Here is a 22,488-nt window from a genome sequence, read left to right on the forward strand (position 1 = left end):
CTATCCACCAGGTAGTATACCGCCGACGTCATCCAACAAGATGCCGACAAACGCCGACCGTCTCCTGCTGCTAGCCGACCATATAAAACTCTCCCTCCTCGAAAGATCTCGAGCCATCTCCTTAAAACTCGAGCCAAATACTGCCGATGGATATATTACCCGGTCGCTCGAGACTCTACGGCAAGGTATCGAACAAATCGAACAGGAGCAAACAAGACTCGAGCAAGATGGCGAACTGTATGTACAGCGGAGAGAAACACCCCTGATCATATCCGATATCAATCACAATCACAATCACAATGAAACCCACTTTCAAATCTCCTCCACCCCTTGCATTCCACCAATAAAATCACAGTATTAAAAGATATATTCTAAATGCTTACCGGAGTACCTATTATAGCTCTTCAAAATCCCTTCAAGACCGTGAAGATACCCTCATAAAACTCCGATCTCATTACGACACCCTAACATCCCAATTTACTTCCCAATCCGACTCTACATCGTCATCCACAATCGACCTCCCAAATGTCACCTCCAAGAAAGGGTTAGATCCAAATTCCCTACCTTATACGGACGATCCAGACCATCATCATCACAAGGCTGCAAGAGGTTTAGCATCATACACCGACGATGACACCACAGACTCCAGAGGCTCCCTCATGGGAAGCAGCGCAGATCTCACAGCCTCCACACGGAAGTCAAAACAAGTTCGTTTCTCAGATTCTCTGGTGGATACTTCCGAAATGTCGAATCCACAGGTCATGACTCTTCATCAGCGGATAATAGAAGAACAGGATGATACATTAGATAGGTTATCAGAAAGTATAACCCGACAAAGAGAACTGAGTATACAGATTGGTGATGAGTTAGATAGTCAAGGAGAATTACTAGATGATCTAGACGATGGAGTTGATCGGGCACAAAGGAGAATAACGGGAGCTAGAAAGAGGCTGGATACCTTCGCTAGGAAAGCAAAGGATAATGGTAAGACTCCAGCCAATCTTCCAGACATCAACTTCATACAAACCAGAAATCTAACCAATAAACCACAGGCTCAATGGTCACGATAGTAGTACTGATCATAGTCCTGGTACTCCTGATCGCGCTATTGAAATAGACCTCGTCTTTCATTTTCTTTTCTATCATACGGATTTTTCATTTTCTTCCTTCTTTGATTCTTTCGATTGTATATTGGCCTTTTGCTAGCGAGTATCACGGTCCCGGGTTTCGGAAAAAGAATACCAATATATCGGTAACATAATCATCCAGGTTTTTGAATCGTCAGGGTTGTTTGGGGCTTCCTTTTTGTTTATATCGGTGTTTCTTTCTTCCTCATTTTTTCCATTGGTTTTCACATAGGTGCTAACCAGGACCTGTCGATTTTTTGCATGGTTTTATACTGTAGATATCATAGCACTTTCATGTCTACGTTCTATTTTGATCATAGATGTCTATATCATCTTGAATTTATTCCCACTTAAACCTCCATTGATTCCTTTTTAAACTTTGAGTAAGTGAATAAGTGTCTCATGCAAATTTACAATCTCTCCCACAACTAAATCAAAAATGAAAAAAATGAAAAATGAAAAAAAAAAAAAATTGATTAATGACACCATGAACGCGTTATCAAAAGTAGCTAGAGGTAATTACAATAAACCACATCTCCTTATAGAATTATTCCAATGCTAGCACAAACTTTTTGTTTATCCCTTCAAACCTGTCTTCTTTAGCAATTTAGTCGTCTCCCGTTGTAACTTCTCGATTTCCTCGCCTGTGGCTTTGATTTCTTGTCGTTCTGCTTTGATCTATATAACATATTCCAAAATTGTTAACATCAAATAATAACCAAGAAATAAGGAGAAATAAAAAGGGAAAAAAAGAGAGAGAGAGATAAAAACTTACGAAAGCCTCAGCATCACTAGCCAACTCCTCATGCCATTGTCCCTTCCCCTCCTTCTGCTCCTTCAAGGAATTGCGTTTGTAATCATCCAACTTCTCCGGATCGTTTTCGTGACTGGAGGAATAAGATGAGTACCTCGCTTGCTGTTGGGATGATACTGAGAGTCTGGTGGCTGCTGTGTAGGCAAAGGAACCACGGGCGGTGCAGAGGGCCGGGAGACGGCGGGAGATGTTTGAGATGGTTGTCATTTTTTCTGAATGTGAATTGAGTCTATTAGATAGATGGGGGTGGTTAGAAGCTTTTGAAACGAAAGTGAGGAAGTAATATGCATGTACGGAAGGTACCTTGTGATATGATAAACAATTGGGTTTTTTGGGAGGGGAGTCGTACAAGTAAGAATCACTTGATAAAAAAGGTCAAAGAAATGATTGATGTAATCGTAATAGAAGTTATTAGAATCAACTTCTGGAAGAAACGATTGACGTAATAAGTAATTAACCGAAATAGATATGCAAGACTTAAGTCGGGATACTATTTCCGTAGATACAATTACCAATCGCTCAAACAGCGAATAAGATGTCTTCTGATATAAATGTTTATATAGTGGTTCAACTATTGGACAATATCAGAGCAGTAGGAAGATGTAGGAGTGTGAGGAAACAGTCGGAAAGCCTTTGTAAACTATTTAAATATTTTGGCTGAAAATAACTGATAGCATGTCAGGCCAAGGATTTAGGCTACCTCGGATAGTTTATTTTATTTTATTACATAGCACAATCAAAGAAGTCCCGGAGTTGTATACAATTGTAATGTTGAGCATGATATCATGATCTCTCCGAATGTTGTCCCGGACTGGGTTATGACGTCAAAATGCTCCTGTTAACGGATGCCAAAACGACCACCCATTTGGGAAAGATCTGATGTTGGGACAACGCGGAAAATACAACATTGGCGGTTCCATGGTAAGTGGAATATATAAGTAGTATATGGAATTCTAACCAAAATTAATCTGTAAATTCAATTTATTTTTTCTTTCAGAAGGAGGTAGTTGAAAGGGCAATGATAGAGAAGTTCGTGACAGTATGTATGTGTATATGTGTATATATACTAAGTATATATATATGTAGCCCACCTAAGGTCAGGCGTTAGCATCATAGCTAAACAACTAGTTATTTATATAGAATCGAAATTTACTTACTCTTTTCAAAGACTATGAGGCCGTAGGCATAAATTTATATGGAAATTTCACCCGGAATTTAAGTTCAGAAACCACCTTTAACCTTTTATCAAGCTTCATCAGCTGTTATTTATTTATATCAAGATATCTAACCAGGATTCTCATATTCGACTCATGCTCATCCAATTGGTCTTCAGATCCGAAAGATCCCAGAATCCCCGCAGGAGCACATTGCCTCCACCCCTTCCTTATGTTATAATTCAAAAAAAATACACTCTTTCCATCAATTATTTTCGTTTGGGTCGCAAACATGTAGGTTGATGTTAGCACATTTATTGGTCTAATCTGAATACGTCAGCGCTACAGCTCTAATAGTCATCCGACAGCGGTCAAAGACACATTTCACAATACTATGCACGTATTTTTTTAAAAATCCCAATCGCTGTTCCTCTAGTCTCCTTTTATGGACTTTAAATCCCTGGAGGAAGGAGTCCAACATATTCAAATCATATGTGAGTGCGTCTGCTGCCTCCCGTATTCAAGTGGTTAAGGTAGCTCAAAAACTGGTATTTATTTTGTGGACTTGCGGCCAGCTGAGCTAGATATGTGCTTTTGGTAGGTTTATCCCGTAATTCTATCCACATGAATCTGGATATATCCACGAGACTAGATATATCCATATGATATGATTGTTGGGACTTGAGCGACTAACTGAGCCAGTGGACAATAAATCTTAGGCCAACATCATTCTCAGAGAGTTCTGTCGTATTTACGGGGTTGATACATGGGATCTCTGGGCTCGAAAAAAAAAAGGGCAATTCAAGACTTGCAGGCACACAAAAGGAAAGCGGCTGAATCGATGAAAAGATGCAGTGCAGACGCTATTTAGAGTGGCGAGTTTTCAACAATCGCACAAAGAGCGTGTTGGTAATATTAACCCGCCTGACAGCTGATGGACTGGGGGCCGTATCAACAAGCATCACCGGATGTGTTATATAATTATGACTAAATAATAATTGATCAATTAAGAGTCTCCTGGTGCTCGTATTTTAGATTGAGTGATAGGAATTGCGCGTTATAAGCATTAATGCATTCTTAGAGTTTCTTTGGTCTTGGAGCGTAGTCTTGGCTTATTTTTAATTATAGTCGTCGCGGGGGCACAGGTTTTGTAATCCCATGGCCATCGATACCGTCTGTCATCGATTCAGTCTTGGTGAAAATTTTGTTACCTTGAGCATCTATATCTTCCTAGTGAAGTGATAGATTAGAGAAACCGGGCACGTGCTCCATGTCATCGGAAGCGATGATGAACGATAAAAATGACGACAGGAAATATAGGGCTTATGTATTGCATTATTCCTTCTGTGGCTGCTCTACTCCATTTACTATCTGCCTGTCTAGTAAGATGTTAGATCACACTTTTGCTACAGCAAGGGATAGCTGATGCTCAAAACCTATTGCATAATATCTGAACAAATTAATACAATCAGCAGTACATATGAATATGCAGACATACGTGACCACCTCTGGTTTATATACCATATGCCAATGTCAAACGCGGGCTAACTACTCGGCTATCAACGAGACCAGCTATCTCTAAGATATCGATTACCGATATCGCGATAGCCTTGCGAAAATACTAGTTGCCAGTACTAACCTATGTGCTATGCATGTTGAACTCGTACTCGTTTTGCCTCTAGACTAGTACTATGTATCCTATATACATACCGGCCAACATTAACACCAAAGATTCCGGTATCGTGATGCAAAATATCTGCACGATGAACTGGCTTTGTTCGCAGCTCCGCCGTTGCAGTTGACAAGCCAATATTGGAGATTTTGTGAGCTCGAGTGGCTAGTCGGGGCACCGTCAACGCCGATTTACTAACTAATCCTCCCTCCCTCTCTCTTTCAGGTTCGGGAGCCAGGAGCTCACCTCAGCCCAGAGCTGTCATTAATTATCAACAACCCCCACGTACGCTCCAATCGGAACTCACCTATATATGTAATCGATAAAGTCAAACATACAAACGGTTTTTAACTCACTTGATTCTGCAATGTACGAAAGCGCGCGCAGTGGGGCCCAATTAGATCCTTCATAAAAATTTCCTCTCTCGTGTAGCGTTACGTTACACAAGGCTGTGGACGTTACGCTAGGCTGGTCAACCGTGCGGGAAGGCTTTTATGATCTACATGTTCTTATTATTCCCTGATACCCTGGGTGTCTTAGTATGGTACACAAGAGCTACTGCAGGGCTAACGGCTGTACAACGTAGAAGTTTTAGGACAACTTAATTGATTTTTTCTTATTTTTCTTATAAGTGAGAGTTTCGGAAGGATCGGTTTTTTGGGAACTCTTCGAGCGATTGCGTTTTGAATTTTATGCATTAATATTTGTGGCTTTTCCTGTGGTATTCACTGTGGGAGGTTATTTCCCGAGACTTTGAGAACCTGTGAAAGCTAAGTCCAAGGAGATCTTAGGTCCTCGGTATCATGATCATGATATCATATCATCTTGAAATGTCCACCTTGATATAGATCTTCATATTCAGAAACTCCAAAACCCTAGTATGACCCACCTCAAAACAACGCAAAATATCCAACACCCCTCTGAAACACCCCCATAAAATTCAACGTCTCAGTTTGAGAAGAGCGTACTAACTAACATCCCAGCATATGCATCCACTATTAATATAAATATCAATATCAAAATGTCTTGGGTTTCTCCAAAAACCTCAGCTGCCATAAGTCACCATTATCAGATCATGAGATCAGATTAAAAAACAAAACTTCGTTTAAGAAACTCATTCAAAGACATGGAGCTCCAACCGTTCGTTTTTCAGAATTCCTTACTCCTGTTACTATGCGCTCATGCGCTCCCCGGAAAGGAAGAATCCAACCAAAAAATTCCCAACCACGCCTAAACGCCGCACATGATCCCGTCCATAAACGGGATTCCTGGTAACCTAGAGGTTCGAAAAACAAAGAGAAGAAAAACAAACCTCGCATACACGCAATCCGGCATCTACCAGAAAGGTCTTCGAATTTCGACACCAGTCCTAAAACGAAAAAGAAAATTAGAAATAAAAAGAGAAGTGGGAAAAAAAAGAAAAGAAGGAGAGAGAAAAAGACCAACAGCCCCATGATGTCTTACCACCCTTTAACACCTTTCCTAGCGCCTACGTACTAGGACCGCATCCCTAAACCGCTAAGCAACTAACTAAGCTAAATATACTTTCCGGACGAACAAGTAATACCGTTTGTTTTCTCTCGCATCGACAAACCAAAATCCGACAACAACGACCGTTTTATCGTCTCGACTTGCTAGGGTAGACGGGTTAGCCGTCTACGAAGTTTTACCCCTGATTGCTTACTTCTTCCCTTTTTCTTCTATTCCATTTTAAACAAGAGTAGAGGGGAAATGTTTAAGGGGTAGGCATCGTTTTGTTTCCTGATGGCTTTTCTCTCTCTCTTTTTCTTCTAGAATGAGCGGGTTCTATGCGTCTGCGTATAACCTTTTCTAACATATGTCTGTCTACTTTAGCGACAGCGGAGCGTTGGTGTTCAAGGACCCTTAGTTAAGGTATAATACCCAAACCTAAGCATTTAGGCCTTGAACATTCCATTCTTGTTTAATAATATTCATGGAAAGGGGTGGTTTTTTTCTCGAAGGATGTACGCCATTTTCTTAAACCTACTATGTAAAGGTAGATCCGAATACCAAGCATTCATGTAGGGAAAACAGGGTTTGTATGGTTATGTTATTGTTATTGCGTGTTATGTACTTGACATATGATGTTGGTATGTGATGTGAGATGATGTTATACCCAACAGGTTAAACTCCACCAAAGTAAAAATTTAAAATCCCTACAGGGAGTACAGGGAGAAGGAAAGGAGCAAAGGGAGAAGACTCAAGGCTGTCAAAAAAGATCGCGAACGGAGCTCGCCTGCATTTTCTTTGAAATTTAAACGATCTTATGATCTCTGATTGTCTTTTTTGTTACCCGCAAATTTCGGAGTTCGGACAAAAAAGCTTGTAAAAATTTTAAACGGTTTTGTTTTTCTGGTCGTTTAAAAGCTCGATAGCTGTGGTATCACGGAAATGTCACTCCACCAACGAAAGCCTATCTCCTCGGGAAGTCCCAAATCCTGGATCCTAGCTATAGATCCTAGCTCTTTCCTGTTGACCGGTTACCCCCGAACCAGCTCAGCTCGATAGCTAGCCAGCTAGCTAATCAGATAAAAAAAAAGTTATACGACTAGGTGTATATTCAGAAGCCCAAGAATGACCATCACGATATAACCACCCTCCCAAGATATCAATCCTGGGTCCTAAACGTTGCAAGAGAATCTTCCTGAACAGAACAAGAAATGAATTACCTAACTTCATCAAAAGAACCCATCACAAACCTCGGAAAAGAGGAACCAAAAAAACAAAGAAAGACTTTGTACATTTCATCTATATGCCGGTTGAATTCACACTTATCACCATACCATAGTCACCAAAAAAACAACAACTTAAAATAAAATATCCTCGCGCTTACACCCAATAAACGCATGACCCGTTGCCCCAACATGTTTCACTTCTTGAAGCTAGATATTTTGTAATGAAGTTATTGGTCAATGGTATAAGACCTTCCTATTATCTTATGTGAAAACACAGAAGCTACTGATGTAGCTAGAGCTAAAGCAGCTGGTGAAGGTGTGAGGTGGAAATAAGCTCAGTTGATCCTCCATCCGGGGTGGGCCTGGGATGAATCCTTCAAGCCCGTCCGTCTTGTCTGTCATGCCTGGGAAATTCCTGGGATATTTGGGGATTTCTGGGGTTCCAAGTCTACCAGACAACTATGACCATTTATGAATTCTACGAAGTGAGGATATGATTTTGATAAGATGCAAATTGGGGAGCGCCGAAGCAATTCTCCTCTTCAATTTCATTTCTTTTGAAGCAAGCGAAAGTAACAAAGAAAACTAGTAGTAATAGTAGTAATAGTATAGTAATTGTAAAAGAAAAAAAGATAACCATCCAGATTTCCAGTGTTTTTCAAGAAAGTAGTACAAGCAACGATCAAGAGGCCGGCCAAACCAGTTCAAAAAACCATATGACACCCGCTAACGGAAACCCTTAATTTCCAACGGTACACCCAAAAGATATAGAAAAAACGGTAAAAAGGAAAAGGAAAATGAAAAGGAAAAAAGGTGAGAAGATATACAGAAAGGTAGAGAATTAACAAGCCCCCGTAGATGGCAATAAACAAAAATGACCCAAATGAATAAGCAAATGCTCTGATGGTTTTCTCTCGATCTTTCGAATACTCCCTTAGAACGACATAAAAGGAAAACTGTTGTAAAACACCTTTGCCCGCCCGTCTGATTTCAACCGCCTAACGTATAAAACGCAAACACCCAGACCAATGTCGCAATCAAAGCTTTGTACACAAAAAAGATAATGAGGTATCGCGTTAATACAATAGCGGAAACGAAGTAAAAGGTGTGGTTTTTTTGGTGGGTGGGAGGAAGAATAGAAAGAAACTCCGGAAACAAAACATAGGAGATGTGAAACTCGATCTATTTCGCGGGGATTTTTTTTGGAGGGTAGTAAAAGAGAAAAACAAGAGTAAAGGAAAAGAGAAACACCCAAATGCTAGTTTCCAAAATTTCATTCGCACGACAGGGTAGGAGGTAGTGTGATGTTTGAATGTGAATGTGAAGAGGGAGAGACAAGAGTAGGTGTGGTACTTGTCCCTGATCTCATATGTACACATGGTCGAAGGATGTCGGGGAGTCGAGAAAGGTCGAGTAAAAGAGTATTAAGTATGATATGTAACCGTCAAGCGGCAGAGCGTAGCAAACCAAAAGGGTATTGATGTTTTTTGTCAACGATGGGGGTTGTTTGTTGTATAGTATAATGTTCCGTTAAAGCCATTTCATCCGGTGCCCGAGTAAAACAAAGGAAGAAGAACTAGAAAGCAGAACTCCTGATTATGAAAAACCCAGAAAGCGTGAAACAAAAAAGATTTATGTTGAAATTTACAATGCGAGGTTTAATTTGATGACTTGATCACCAACTACCATCGGCGGGAGGAGTTGGTGTGGTGATGAGGTCGTTGTGTGGGGTGAGGGATCATGTTTGGTGGGCTGGAGACTCGCATGCCAGTATTGGGATTAACGATGGGGATGGCATTGCGAATCCTCTGAGAAGACTGTTGAGACTTCTGCTGATGGTGGTGGTGGTGATGGTAGTTGATCGGACCGCCAAAGGAAGAGTGGGAGGAGAAGGAGTAGGAGGATGAAGCGGAAGATGGCTGAATCTGATGCTGTAACGGAGAGCCATTTGGAGATCCGCTCGATAGCGACGAGCGATCAGATCCGGAGTGAACGGATTGCAACTGAGGCACAGCAGGGTTAGCGAGGGGTCCCTAGCGAAAGCCGAGAGCTTGGTCTGCGTGTGTTTTTTGTTGGACATACCTCTTCTTCCGATAACAGCGCCGGGCAGAATTCTAGATCATCATCCAGGTCGAAGGACCTCGCGGCTTCGTAACGGAAACGAGCGTTGAGTACTAATGGATTCCGTTAGGATTGGAACTCAAAGGAATCACAAGAAAGGAAGACCCGGGTATCACCGAGTCTTATCCCCGGGAAGGGATGGAAGATGCTTACATGATCGTGACTGAGCCTGGAAGGAAGCGTATGCGTACGACATGATGAAGTATGTGTATTTGTTATTAAGATGGGAATTTTAGAGGAAAATATTGTCGTCGGCAGAGAGAATGCAGGGAAGGACAGATGTATCAGAAAGAAGTGGTGGTTGTGGTTGTGGTTGTGGTGGGGGGTGGTGGGAAGGGAGATGAGGGAGATGTTGGGCAAGTGATTAGGTCGAAGGAAGGTTTGGGCAGGAGAGTTCGGTTGGAGAAAGTGAAAGGAGATTGGATTTGATTATGCGACGGATTAAGAAAGGGGAGGAGAGGAGGTTGTGTTGTTGTGTTGCGTGTTGCGTTGTTATTGTTTTTTGTTGTTGTTTTCGAGTTGATGTCGAAAGATGAGATGATGATGATGTTTTAAGATACGACGACAACTGATTCTGAAGATGAAGAAGAGATGATGTTTATGGGTTATATTATTATGTCGATGAGGGGCGAAGATAGAGAGATAGAGAGGGAGATGAGGGAGATAAAAAGGTGGTTGGGATGGTGTGTGTCGGGGGATGGCACGGAGGTTTTGGTTTTGATTTGATTTGGGGGCAAAAAGTATGTAAAGGGGCAACTGTGAGTGGACTGGGATTAACTTTCTCTTGTCTAAATGTACTACGGCAATGCGACTGTGGGAAAGAAGAAGAAGGAACTCAGACAGACAGCGGACGGCGCACAGGTTTTATTCTGTTCTGCCCAGTCCGAATGCCAGCCGGGGTGGGCTAGTTTGGTCTGAGCCAGTCTCGCCCGCTGTTGGGGGTGTTTTGGCCTGGTTCTGGCTCTGGCCTGTCTCCGAACCATACACCTGCTGTCTCTCTAGGCGACCCTCGATGCTGGCTGCATGGAGAATTCAGAGGAATGGACCCAATTCTATTCTAAAACTAGTCCTGCAGCATCCTCTTCGAAAGACTGAAAAATTAACAGAACGAGAAAAAAAACAATTATTACAAAGCAATAAAAGGAAAGGGTCTGTCCACACGGCGCCCTGGATGGATGGCATGGATAAATTGGGAAGTGTAGTGGCTAGGCATGGTCAGATTCTGGTCGATCGATATCATAGCTTCCGGTACTTCCCTTCAGATCCATCGTCCGTAGACACTTCTCCAGAATCTGGTCTTCGTGCATGTACATCTTTCTGCACACCCGATTCTGGCGGATGGGTCAGGCAACATTTAGCGCTTCTCAAGCACTGGTCTCAACAAGGGTGATGCTGGCTTCGGACATGGGACCCGCCCTCCAACATTTTTGCCCGGTGGCTGTATCTGATACATAACGTCTACCCCGCGCGCTGACTCCCTCCAGCAGGTATCGTGGCAGGCCCTCCAGGTTTCCAGCAGGTTTTTCAGGTTTTTTCGGGCTCCAAATTCTATGAGCCACCAGGTATTTTGTTGGTACAATGTACCCGTAATTCCACGCTGAGGCCTGCTTGCGATGATGCACCACTCCTGCAGCATGACAATCATGGTACAGAACTAGTACTGGTACGGAACTAAAGGTTTGCTTTGGACAAGGGAAAATTTCTTTTTGGGGAAGGTCTGGGTAAAATTCTCAGGGAGAAGGGGGCAAAGGGGTGTGCGCTCCCCTCCTTGATTGGCCAATCACCGGGGTCTACACAGGCTTGGCGCATTAGCTCGCAATGCAGCAAGAAACAGGTCCGGTGCCGGTCATTTGGCCAACTGTAAAATCAGACTAGTGCTCGGTCTGTCCTGCCCTGTCGGTGCGGCCTCGACGATGATTCCATCATCTGTTGGTGTGGCCTGTGAGTGGCGAAGTCGAAGCTTGATAAAATCCGGAGTGCACCGCCTGTCCCCGACCAGGGTTCGCTATCAAATACCAGCTGGAAGGAATTATGTAAGGCCCTCACCAACGCCCCCTTCGTAATACCCAATCTCGCCCGTTCCGTCAGTCATTAGCGAAGAAAGATCCAAAATGACAGTAAAAAAAGCTTCTTTCAGATAGACGTTTGTTGTGCTTTGAGTTGCGTGACAGGTAAGCGGTCGCAGCCAAGGGTAGTCGTTCGTTGGCAAAATTGAATTCCTGCCACTGCAGGAATGTACATGTACACCTGTTACACATCAAAGAGAGATCCACATCCGTTCGAATAAGGCTAGTCGAGACGAGATGGCAGGTCACCCACCTGACCCAGGCATCTTATGCATGATCCAGATATCGATGCTGTTCGGTGAAGGAGCGACTGGATAAATGGTTCCAAGCTTCTTGTCATAGCCCGGCCCGAGTGCTGAAGCGATTTGCGACTCGCCTCTGAAGCGATAGCTGAGGCGACTATGATAGCTGACGCCCCCTGATCAATCTGGCAACACTTTCCCTACACACTTTATCCGTCCATGTCTCCCAGGCATCATATAGCGAGATCATTTCTTGTGTGCATTCGATTATTGCCTCCATCTCAACACCTGATTCTGCAAACCACTCGCTCATCTGAGACAATCTCGCGCTACTATGGTTCTGAGGGTTGATACCGGATGCTGCGGATACGGCAGCACTCTGGCCAACCGACGGCTGAACTATGCTGCCACCCGCTCCCGCAGCGGTGCCCATACCTAACGCCGTGGAACCAGAAGCATTTAAATTTGCTTGCGTGTGTATTGCAGGTCGGACAAACACCGCTAGAAATATAGCAGTAAATGCTATAGTATGTGGCGGATAAAGTAATATCAAATCAGTAATATAGGAGTCATTTAGAAACGACCATGCAGCCATTATCTCGTCCGGAGACAATTTCAACGGTACCTGTACCTCCATTAGTGTTCGGTAGGGGTGGTGGACGATCAGATAAGAGTTTAATTCTGATATCAGGTGGAATTCACATTCCGCAAGCTTGGCGATGTCTTGCGGGATAAACTCTATATAACGATCCGGATCAGCATAACGTTCGACTATAGTTTGGAGGCAAGCCAGCCAGCCACGCGAGTCGCGCAGGCTGGGAAATAACTGCGGCCATACCCTGAAACAAAGTTCTCGCCTCATTAACGACGCTTCTGATGTGCTGGGGGCATTCCTCCATCTTACAAGCCAGGTAGACGCAAGTTGACAGCATAAGGTACGGATTGGTGTCCCGTATTGAAACCTTGAGGTAGAATCTCTTAAGATATGTTTCTGCTGTGGCTTGGGGTTGTTGCCGGAGCTGAAGACGACGAGCTAAACGTTGCAGACCTGTAGAATTCTCTGAATCTGAGTTTCAGGGTGTCCAGAATGAAGGCCTGGCGCCACACTCATAAAGCTGGTGGCTGGGAACTTACAGTGATGAAAATACAACTGTAATTGTTTATGATCCGGTAATGGGAAAGCAAGGCCCAGCCCTTTATTGGTGTCCTCCTCATCAAGGCCTCTTCGCATATCTGCAATCTTCTCTCGGGTGAGCTGCCAGTGTGCCCGTTGGGTGGATGTCCAGAAGTTGGCCGCCATTTTTGAAGCTTGTAAGAGGGAAAGCTGTCTAGTATAGCAATATGGTAAGGAATGAACGTGAGGTGGTTGGAGAAGCCCAGATATATACTGGTATCGAGTAGCACCCTAGCTAGTATATATTTGTGTAGGTATATGGGTATGTGTGTATATGCTACGCGCGAGTCGCGACTGATCGAGAACTATCGCCAAGTGTGGGTATCGGTCCGGTCAATGATGGTAAAGTAATCCTAGAACATTTTTAACATATTGTGGTACTCCCGTCTAGAAGAACACCAGGAATAAGGGCGGATGCTGCTGTTCGGCACACGATGTCAAATCGATGAGCTTGTGTCATGAGGTTGGAGGACTGGAAGGATTATTGGCGATAGCCGCTTCGTCTTGGCTCTGCACCTAATAAGACATTGAGCCGGGGCCGACCAGTTGCGCCGCGTTGTTGGATCAAGTATGATATCACACGAGAAAGCCGGCTGGGCATCGAACCTCCACCGTTCGGTTTACCAGATATTGCTTCAAGGTTTCTCAGAACAACTTCAACCAGACCGTAATGTATTGTTCCTCTACAAAATATCTCGAAAACTACTAGTATCTTTGAAAACCTACTGCTCCGGTTCGGCTCGGGTTCTGCGATAGAAGTAGTTTAGAACAGCACCCACACATTACCTCGAGACCTTGTTTTAACGCCTTGTCCGACGTTCAGCTCAATTCGCCGACTCATTACATTCAACCTTTCGTATTGTCGTCGTATGCGCATGCCCTACCCACAAGGGAGCCACGATTTGAATCTGCCGCAATCCACGTTATCCCATAAGCGTTTACCCACTCAGGCGGGGCTCGACCAAAAGTAAGCGACGACAGAGCACGCGAGATGCCACCGTAACTCGCCGAGATAAACCTCTTCCCTAAACATCACATCTCGAACCACACCCCCTTCCCTCCGGGTAGCCGATCCTCATGACGAATAAGGGAGAGGAAGAGCCGGAAAGAGCCAGGCGGGCCCGCTTGCTCAGGCTCTTCGAGACACTAGATACCAATCAACAAGGCCAATTGGACCTCGAGGGTCTGAGAAACGGTCTGAAGAGAATCAACCACCGTATGTCCTTAGCAGTCAAATAGAAGAACCAACAGCTCGAATATCATATTCCTTGAAGGAATACTTGAAGAACCCAGACGGCTGACGACCACCTTCTCTCGCTTTCTATCGGCCATCCGGATAGCTCTCCAAAATGCCGATAAGATGCTGCAAGACTTGATGGATATTTGCGATACTAGTGGTGATGGTTTCATTCAATTCGATGAATTTGTAGTGTTTATGGAGGCGACAGAACAGCACCTACGAGGTCTGTTTAATGCTATCGATAGGGATAAGAATGGTCAGCTAGACCGGTCGGAATTGGCACATGCCCTTGAGAGCAATGGAATAAAGGTCGAACCGCACAAGTTGCAGGCCTTTTTTGATCGTTTAGATAAAAATAGTGATGGACAGATTACTTTTGAGGAGTGGAGGTAAGTTCTAGTCTTGGTCGAGAATGCTCGATAAGCGATATCTAGTAGGATAAAGACTAATTTAAACTGGGTATAAAACCGTGAAGAGATTTTCTTGTCTTCATCCCTCAGTTCGGAGACGACGGTCTGGATCCAGGCATAAGGGCAATATATTCATACTACCTGGCTACTGTGAATGTCAATCCTGAAGGTATTCTTACCCCCTCCATCTTCCATCGACACCACAACATTCGCCTGGACACCACACATCGCGAAATTTTTTTTTTTTATTCATACCATCGACCAATGATCATTTTCAACACTACCACCAATAAATTCATTCCCAATATAAAATGCAGCGTCGCGCGGGTTGAATAAATATGGAAGTCTTGAGAACATCGCTGATTAGTCGATTCTTTCGCCTAGGCGATGTTACTCTGAATGACGATTTGTTTGAGAGCATAGGTAAGCCTTGAGCTATACGGCTCCCATATATTTATGAAGTAGGTAGAAACTCTATCAGATGCTTACCTCTATCATGTCATTGTAGGCTTCTTCCTAGCAGGAGGTGCCGCTGGTGTGGTCTCAAGGACCGCCACGGCTCCATTTGATCGACTCAAGGTCTACCTGATAGCGCAGACTGATGTTGGCCAAACGAAGGAGGCAGTTAAGACGGCAGCTGTCAAAGGTGAAGTCGGGCAGCTTGCCAAAACTGCCACAAGGCCGATGAGAGACGCTATTCGCACTCTCTGGAATGCCGGTGGCGTGAGATCCTTTTTTGCTGGCAATGGACTCAATGTTGTAAAGGTTTTACCTGAAAGTGCCATCAAATTTGGGTCATTCGAGGTTTGATTCCCTTCCAGTTAATTCATAGGTTTTTCAGACAATTAAAACAGGAAATATTTTAGGCCGCCAAGCGCCTTTTCGCTCGGCTCGAGGGCGCAGACGACCCTAAACATATATCAGGTGGCTCGAGATTTCTGGCTGGGGGTGTGGGCGGTGTGGTTAGCCAACTCGCCGTTTACCCCATCGACACTTTGAAATTGTAAGCCTCTTACGCGAAATACGAATCCAGGATGAAGCTGACTGTTATTATAGTCGGATGCAATGTGAGATGGTTGCCGGAGGCCCACGCGGAAACCAGCTTATTGTCGCTACCGCCAGAAAACTTTGGTCAACTGGCGGTTTCTACCGCGGCTTACCGCTGGGCCTTGTCGGTATCTTTCCATATTCCGCTATCGACCTCGGAACATTCGAGTGGATGAAAAGGTCGTACATCACTACTAGATCGAAAACCTTGGGAATTAGAGAGGAGGATTTCCAAATGTCCAACTTTGTTGTATTGGCGATTGGCGCCACATCCGGTAGTGTCGGGGCGACCATCGTCTATCCTATTAATCTTTTGAGGACTAGGTTACAAGCACAGGGGACTGCCCAACACCCACAAACCTATACAGGTATGTGGGATGTTACTAGTAGAACACTGAAGCAGGAGGGTGTGAAGGGGCTGTTCAAGGGATTAACGCCTAATTTGATGAAGGTTGTTCCCGCGGTTTCTATTGTAAGTCCTTGCTATCCAATCCTTGCTATCTTTGGAATGCCTAAGCTAATACGAAATTATCAAGTCTTATCTCGTGTATGAAAACTCGAAGCAACTTATGGGTCTAAGATAGACAATTATGACTTTCGTGGTTTATGTTTAGATACAGGCTAGAATTGCGCGCGTGTGTACAAATGGTTTCCGTCATGTGCTACCAACTGTATGTTGGTTTATGTCTAAATTATTGAGCGATTTTGAATTTTAGTATTGTCAGGAAGATTACGTTGGCGACGATGCCATGTGTCGAACATCCGCGCTTTCTTCCGCCCTTTTGGAGCTCTTCTCTTTTCTGTTGGTAACTGTAGCTATGTGATGGAAGTGGGGTTTCCCACGAGGTCGATATATAAAAGAGACAGTTGTTCAAACTACGGCAGGTTCCGTTTATGTCGGTACGTCAACCGTGACCCTCGTCGTGTCACGGGTTTCGATGCTTCATATTACGAGATAGTAATGAGTTCTACCGGTCGAAGATATCCCTTTAGTTTTCGTCTGTTGCCATATCCTTGTTACCCTCCGCTTCTTCTATCCATGTTTCGAGTGCCAGAGCACCCATGACCAAGCTGCGTACTGGTATCGTCCGATTAGTATCCCGTGTCTTTAAAGCAGTCCCTCTTCTCCCAAGAGGCGTATCGTCCTCCTGGTACTCGGCAGCTATCCAGACTGGCGGGTTCTAGCGAGATTTGAATCAGTACTTGCCTAGGTATCCTGGTGTAGTCTATTCTAACATACCCCCTCCGGCGCTGTAGCCTCGTTTTTTAGTTCAACTGAGACAGAAAATGTGCAACCTTTCGGTAACTTCCTTAATTTCCTCGTCGAGTACGAAAGTTTCGTGATAACCGCCCTCATATGCTCCTCCAAATCCGCCAGCGTGCCTGATCCCCTTTCATTCCCATCCTCGTCCGTCACTACAAACGGAGAGTGTATATCTGTGGTAGCGATGACTGGGAACCGTGACACATCAAATACAAATCTTTCAAGAGGTTTGTTTGTCGAAGAAATGATGTTAACCGCTATGAGGTCCACCGTACATTTCATTAACTCTTCGGCGCAAGCGTCAACAGCTTCTTGGATCCATTGGCAGACAAGTGGGTGGCGAGCTTGTCGGACTGGATGGTTGTATTTGCGAGCAGGAATGAAGAGCGTCGAAGGGTATATTTCACGTTCATAGAGGATAGTATGGATGCTAACGAGGAGAAGGTCGGTGAAGGAAGTTATGAGGTTGGCGTAAGTGTCCATGGGTGGCATTTTGGCTATTGGTGGAGACCTGCCGCTGGCTCAGGCGCCTTCGAGGCTAGGATTGTAGATATGTTCATAGAAGGGTGGAGGCCTAGTCAATCAGCTACATCGTCGCGGAATGATATTAAACCGACCCTATTAGAGACGTATTCGGGGGTATGTAGTCGTGAGTGAGTCCGTAAGTGAGTCTGTGGAATGGAGCAAGGATGAGGTCGAGGTGGAGGGGTAAACCGCTCAACGCGTGCTCCACCAAAATATACTATCGCGAACTCTTACTAAAATCATCCCACCCCACCAACTCCACCAATCATCTATCACGACACCATTCCATCTTACCCCGTCCATTGGGGAGCCCCATCACTTCCATTCCGTTGATTCGAGCCCCTACCGACTTCAGAATTAATTTGGGAGACATTCCAGGGCTCTCACACGGCAGCTGAGAACAATTTAGAGTGTTTACCCTTCGCCTTTTCTGAGTCTCTAATCCCGGGTCGCAATGGAGCAAAAGTTAGTACAATTTTTCGCGATATTTCGTGCAGTTCGTAGGCTGTTTCGGTGAAGCTCTTCTTGAGGTACTCTAAGCTTACGAGTCTGCTACACCAATGTAGAGTCCACTTCCTCCTTACCGCCCTTCAATCGTCTGAAGAAGGCCCACGCCGTGCCGCAGAGGCAGAGTTGTTCCAACTCTACCCTGAAGATAGTAAAGACCCATTGTCTCGCCCTCCGAAATTGTCATCGATATAGTTTTCGAACGATCTTTTCTACCCTGAACGTATCTGACCTCTGTGTCACCTCGCAGGCTTCCCGATCGCCCTTATCAATATTGCAGCTGCCATAGAACTCGATTTTACAGGTAGACAGGCAGCTATTGTCTATCTACGCTCCTTTATCGATGAAACATGGACACCTCCACACGATAAATACACCGGCCCGCCTATTAAGGATGAAGTCAAGAACCAGATCCGTACATCGCTATTACAATTGCTCTCTGATAAGGAACGAAAAATAAGAGCTGCGGCTGCTTATTCAGTTTCTAGAATCGCTTCATACGGTTGGTGTTTCTACAGAGTCGAGTTGGGGTGGTATATGGTGGTATTCTGACAGGTGCATAGATTTCCCCGAGGAATGGCCTTCTTTGCTGCAAGATTTGCTAAATGCCATTCCAACGGCGACTGATGAGCAACTACACGGTCTACTTAAGGTTCTTACAGGTAAGGCATATGTGAGTTAGACTGCGGGATACACTTGATGTTAACTGTTACAGATCTTGTCGAGGATGGATTCAGCGAAGACCAATTCTTCCCGGTGGCCCGCCAACTTGTTGAGGTTCTGCATCATGTTGCTGTCTCCGAAAACGTGAGTTATAGTATCCCTGTGAAGTTCGAATAGGTATCAAGATGTGCTAAGAAGCGTGGGGATATCTAGCGCCCAACCAATATTCGAAGTTTGGCAGTGCAGGCGATAAGATCATGCATCGAGCTTCTAGAAATGGTCAAGGACGGCCACCCAGGTCCGGTTGAGCAATTCGCGACTGAAGTTGTCGGCGGCTGGATGTCATTCTTTATTCAAATACTAAAACAACCGTTCCTTCACTTGGCGGATACGAACGTTGAAGAGTACAACGGGTTGGTTACTCTGAAGCTGCAATCGTATAAGGTAAGTACTTTGTCACTAGTTAAGTTTCGTTTGAGGCTAATTTAGTTTTGCAGACAATCAGCAAAATTGTCAGTGTTTTTGCAAATACGATGACAAAGTACATGCCAGAGCTTTTCGAGGTTACTTGGTCTGAGCTTAATGGAACGACGGAGAGATATGTCAAGGATTTCGTCGTAGGGGATGCTGATGGCAGGCTTTCCAACATCGATGGTCTTCCATTCACTCTTGACCTTCTTATGCTCGAGGAAGCAGATTTCCTCCAAGTTTGCTTACGTGCTAAGTCGGTAAAAGAGAAGTTCATGCAGGGCCTCCAGGTAAACCAACAGCCGCTTGAGCAACTGATTTATACTTCCATACTCCTAGCTCAAATCACCGGAGAGGATGAGGGGCTTTGGGAACTAGACTTTAATGTCTTTGTTGCCGAGGAGACAGCCATGACAGCGAATTATACAGCGCGAACAGCAGCTGGAGACTTAATGATGGTAAGCTAGAATGTTGGTTTGCAATTCATTATAGAATAGAAAGGCTTATTCTGTACAATTTAGCGCTTGTGGGATTGGTTACAAAGCCCCGTTCTGGTCTCGCTTTCGAGGTTTGCCGCCCAGGACCAGGCTAGCTGGAAAATAGTAGAAGCAGCCTTTTACCTTCTAGAGCAGGCCATTGAAAACGGTGATGGCGGAAACACCTTTGCCCAGCTTAGTCCCGATACTATTGCCGGGATATTATCGAATCTCGAAAAGGCATTGACGCATGGTGAGTTGAGAAGAGCTTGAAATGAAAATGCAATCCGGGTCACTAATGATCGATAGAAAACATCTTCCTTCGGGCCCGAGGATGGTTACTCGGAAGCAGTTTGACCGGTATCGAATCACATCTTTTGTCCAGTTTCTTGAGTAAATTCGTGCCAGCTTGCTTGCAGGCCACCTCAAACGATGCATCTGATATTGTTAAAATATCCGCTCTTAGAGCAGTTGAAAAGTTCGTCAACTCGAAACCCGCACCAGTGACTTGAGCTAACCATAACTCTAGTATCGCGGAGAACACAAACAAAGATGATATTCTTCGATTCCAGGTTGACATCGTGATGAGCATTGGTAACTTCCTTTCAAGCCAATCGCCAGAAGATCGGGAAGAAGCACAGGATACGTTATCCGTGCTTGCAAGTACACTTAAGGCGACAATAAGGGTCGACCCACGTATTGCTCTCGATCCTTCGGCGCCGATTTTCAAACTCATCCTCATGCTGGGCGAAAGTGGTGCAGCGAACATCTATCTTTCGAACCAACTCCAAGAGATCATTGAGGATGTTACGGAAGGCCTTCCGGATGACTTTGTTGGACTCTGCAATCAGGCTGTTCCTCCGATCGTTGAAATCTTAGACCGTGATTCATACCAAGAGGACAACTCTTTCACAAACGTAAGTAATATGATTATCTAGATTGATTGAGCCATATTAACCCTAAACTAGCTGGCCGCCGACCTCCTTAATATCATGCTTCGAAACGCACCGGGATCCCTGCCATCAGGTCTCGTTGCAACATTAGTTCCCCGTCTCGTTCAGTTCCTTATGGTCTCGAGCGAGACACCTCTCCTCCAGGTGAGCAGACAAGTGGTTAAAAAAACCTAAAAAAAAAAAAACTTTACTAATAGTTCTGAAGGCTGGTGCAGAGTCATTGAAATCGATTGTTGAGAATGATAGCGCACAGCTATTACAATGGTAGGATGGTTCTGGTGAAATCTATGTCGGGGGATGCTGACTTTTATTAGGCACGATGAAAACGGAAAGTCGGGTTTGGAGTTGGTTCTTCTAGTTATCGACCGTCTCCTTGGTCCGGATTTATCAGACTCGGCTGCCCTCGAAATTGGAGGGTTGGCTGCGGAAGTCGTTGAAAAGGTACGCAGTCTCTCGTCTTCCTATCCGGTGGGTTTGTTCTAATGTTCTACAACAGGCTGCGCAAGAACTTGGCCCCTATCTTCCCGTTCTACTGCGAGGGGTTGCCACAAGGCTCGCCACTGCTGCTGAACCAAATCTCATTCAGAGCCTTATCGTGGTTTTCGCAAGACTAGTGATCAAGCAACCTAGCGATGTTGTTGATTTCCTAGCCACAAATTCCATCGGGGATAGATCTGGTTTACAGGTCGTTCTCTCGGCATGGCTTGAGAACTCTGGCGTCTTTAGTGGATATTCGGAAATTAAGCAAAAGTAAGATTTTAACCCGAAGATCACAACGAGAGAGTTCCAGATATTGACCAGCCCCCTAGTGTTGTCGCTCTGGCGAATTTGTATGCCTTGAATGATCCTCGAGTGGCGGCTATTTCGGTACAAGGAGACCAGATTGTAGAACAGACGACACGAATCATGACTAGAGCGCAAAGGAAGAATAGTAAGACTACTAAACTTTATCTTGTCGGATCACCCGCTTGGGAATTTATATTATGGGTACTGATTTACACTTAGATCCGATTCGATATACTTCAGTTTCTGCACCATTGAAGATCATCAAGGTTCTTGTCAATGAGCTGGGATCAGGATCGCCTTCGAATTCTACTTGGAAGGTTGATATGGCAGGGACAGCCAAGGGGGCGATCGAAGAGCCTATTGAAGAGGAAGATGCGGAGTGGGAGGATGACGATGATGTGATTGACTTGGGTAGCCATGCAGTCAAGCAGGCCCTGTTGGGACTTGGAGAGGAGACTGAGAGATCTGCGTCGGGACTAAGAAGGGGCGGTGATGATGATACAACAGTGAGTGATATACCTACCTTTCTTCCCAATGTTGAGCATTGCTAATCGGCCTTTGTGGGAAAGGCATTTATTGTCAACTTCTTTAGGGAGGCATCGAATAATAATATTGGGGGATTTAATGAGATCTATGGACAGCTTACCGATGACGAGAAACATTCGTTATCGAAATTTGTCGGATGATTTTTCGTGTTTGGGTGAGGGGTGTTTAGTGGTAATGAAAGATGAATTGCATAGAATATAGTGCATGAAATACATGAAGAACTCGAATGAAGGAATTAAGCTTTAATGAACAAGAACGTTTAGATTATTGTCTAGGCTTGGAGTTCGACAGATGTGAGTTCTCGACAAACGAAACGAATCCCCGTCTATTTTCGAGGTATAGAAATCTTGATGGCTAGAGCGGTAGGGGTAGTGTGCACCATGTTACATTTTTGAAACCCTGGGAACTCGGATCGGTTATATATCCGGAGCATATGACTTGTGAGATAAGCTTAAGACCCCCTCATTGTTTTGATATATACAGGACTCGTACAGCAGAATGCCTCTACATATTTAACCGCGTATTCCGAGCTCCTCG

The 22,488-nt window shown here is 44.6% G+C and overlaps 7 protein-coding genes across 7 annotated transcripts; 3 read left to right on the plus strand and 4 right to left on the minus strand.

The window, feature by feature from the left end:
- Window positions 1-40: 40 nt before the first annotated feature.
- Window positions 41-1,117, plus strand: AOL_s00097g186 (uncharacterized protein; the record flags this gene model as incomplete). Its single annotated transcript, XM_011126019.1, has 3 exons — window positions 41-237; window positions 401-984; window positions 1,053-1,117. The coding sequence occupies 3 exons, from the start codon at window positions 41-43 to the stop codon at window positions 1,115-1,117; spliced, it is 846 nt and encodes a 281-aa protein (XP_011124321.1).
- A 586-nt stretch (window positions 1,118-1,703) lies between these two features.
- Window positions 1,704-2,148, minus strand: AOL_s00097g187 (uncharacterized protein; the record flags this gene model as incomplete). Its single annotated transcript, XM_011126020.1, has 2 exons — window positions 1,704-1,805; window positions 1,903-2,148. The coding sequence occupies 2 exons, from the start codon at window positions 2,146-2,148 to the stop codon at window positions 1,704-1,706; spliced, it is 348 nt and encodes a 115-aa protein (XP_011124322.1).
- A 6,997-nt stretch (window positions 2,149-9,145) lies between these two features.
- Window positions 9,146-9,780, minus strand: AOL_s00097g188 (uncharacterized protein; the record flags this gene model as incomplete). Its single annotated transcript, XM_011126021.1, has 3 exons — window positions 9,146-9,466; window positions 9,546-9,637; window positions 9,738-9,780. The coding sequence occupies 3 exons, from the start codon at window positions 9,778-9,780 to the stop codon at window positions 9,146-9,148; spliced, it is 456 nt and encodes a 151-aa protein (XP_011124323.1).
- A 2,269-nt stretch (window positions 9,781-12,049) lies between these two features.
- AOL_s00097g189 (uncharacterized protein) lies at window positions 12,050-13,192 on the minus strand (the record flags this gene model as incomplete). The annotated part of the gene is made up of 3 exons (XM_011126022.1): window positions 12,050-12,630; window positions 12,731-12,958; window positions 13,027-13,192. The coding sequence occupies 3 exons, from the start codon at window positions 13,190-13,192 to the stop codon at window positions 12,050-12,052; spliced, it is 975 nt and encodes a 324-aa protein (XP_011124324.1).
- A 951-nt stretch (window positions 13,193-14,143) lies between these two features.
- AOL_s00097g190 (uncharacterized protein) lies at window positions 14,144-16,347 on the plus strand (the record flags this gene model as incomplete). The annotated part of the gene is made up of 8 exons (XM_011126023.1): window positions 14,144-14,282; window positions 14,407-14,695; window positions 14,782-14,885; window positions 15,101-15,139; window positions 15,225-15,520; window positions 15,583-15,719; window positions 15,773-16,235; window positions 16,300-16,347. 8 exons carry the CDS (start codon window positions 14,144-14,146, stop codon window positions 16,345-16,347), a joined length of 1,515 nt encoding a protein of 504 aa, XP_011124325.1.
- A 405-nt stretch (window positions 16,348-16,752) lies between these two features.
- AOL_s00097g191 (uncharacterized protein) lies at window positions 16,753-17,519 on the minus strand (the record flags this gene model as incomplete). Its single annotated transcript, XM_011126024.1, has 2 exons — window positions 16,753-16,944; window positions 17,004-17,519. 2 exons carry the CDS (start codon window positions 17,517-17,519, stop codon window positions 16,753-16,755), a joined length of 708 nt encoding a protein of 235 aa, XP_011124326.1.
- Window positions 17,520-18,006: 487 nt separating this feature from the next.
- Window positions 18,007-22,091, plus strand: AOL_s00097g192 (uncharacterized protein; the record flags this gene model as incomplete). The annotated part of the gene is made up of 17 exons (XM_011126025.1): window positions 18,007-18,017; window positions 18,119-18,210; window positions 18,310-18,561; window positions 18,623-18,721; window positions 18,775-18,866; window positions 18,936-19,166; window positions 19,220-19,648; window positions 19,712-19,919; window positions 19,976-20,144; window positions 20,196-20,583; window positions 20,635-20,763; window positions 20,825-20,883; window positions 20,934-21,060; window positions 21,116-21,369; window positions 21,429-21,550; window positions 21,625-21,911; window positions 21,975-22,091. The coding sequence occupies 17 exons, from the start codon at window positions 18,007-18,009 to the stop codon at window positions 22,089-22,091; spliced, it is 3,066 nt and encodes a 1,021-aa protein (XP_011124327.1).
- Between the last annotated feature and the right edge of the window lie 397 nt (window positions 22,092-22,488).

This window comes from Orbilia oligospora (genome assembly GCF_000225545.1).
Source record: "Orbilia oligospora ATCC 24927 unplaced genomic scaffold scaffold00097, whole genome shotgun sequence".
In the NCBI taxonomy this organism is placed as follows: domain Eukaryota; kingdom Fungi; phylum Ascomycota; class Orbiliomycetes; order Orbiliales; family Orbiliaceae; genus Orbilia; species Orbilia oligospora.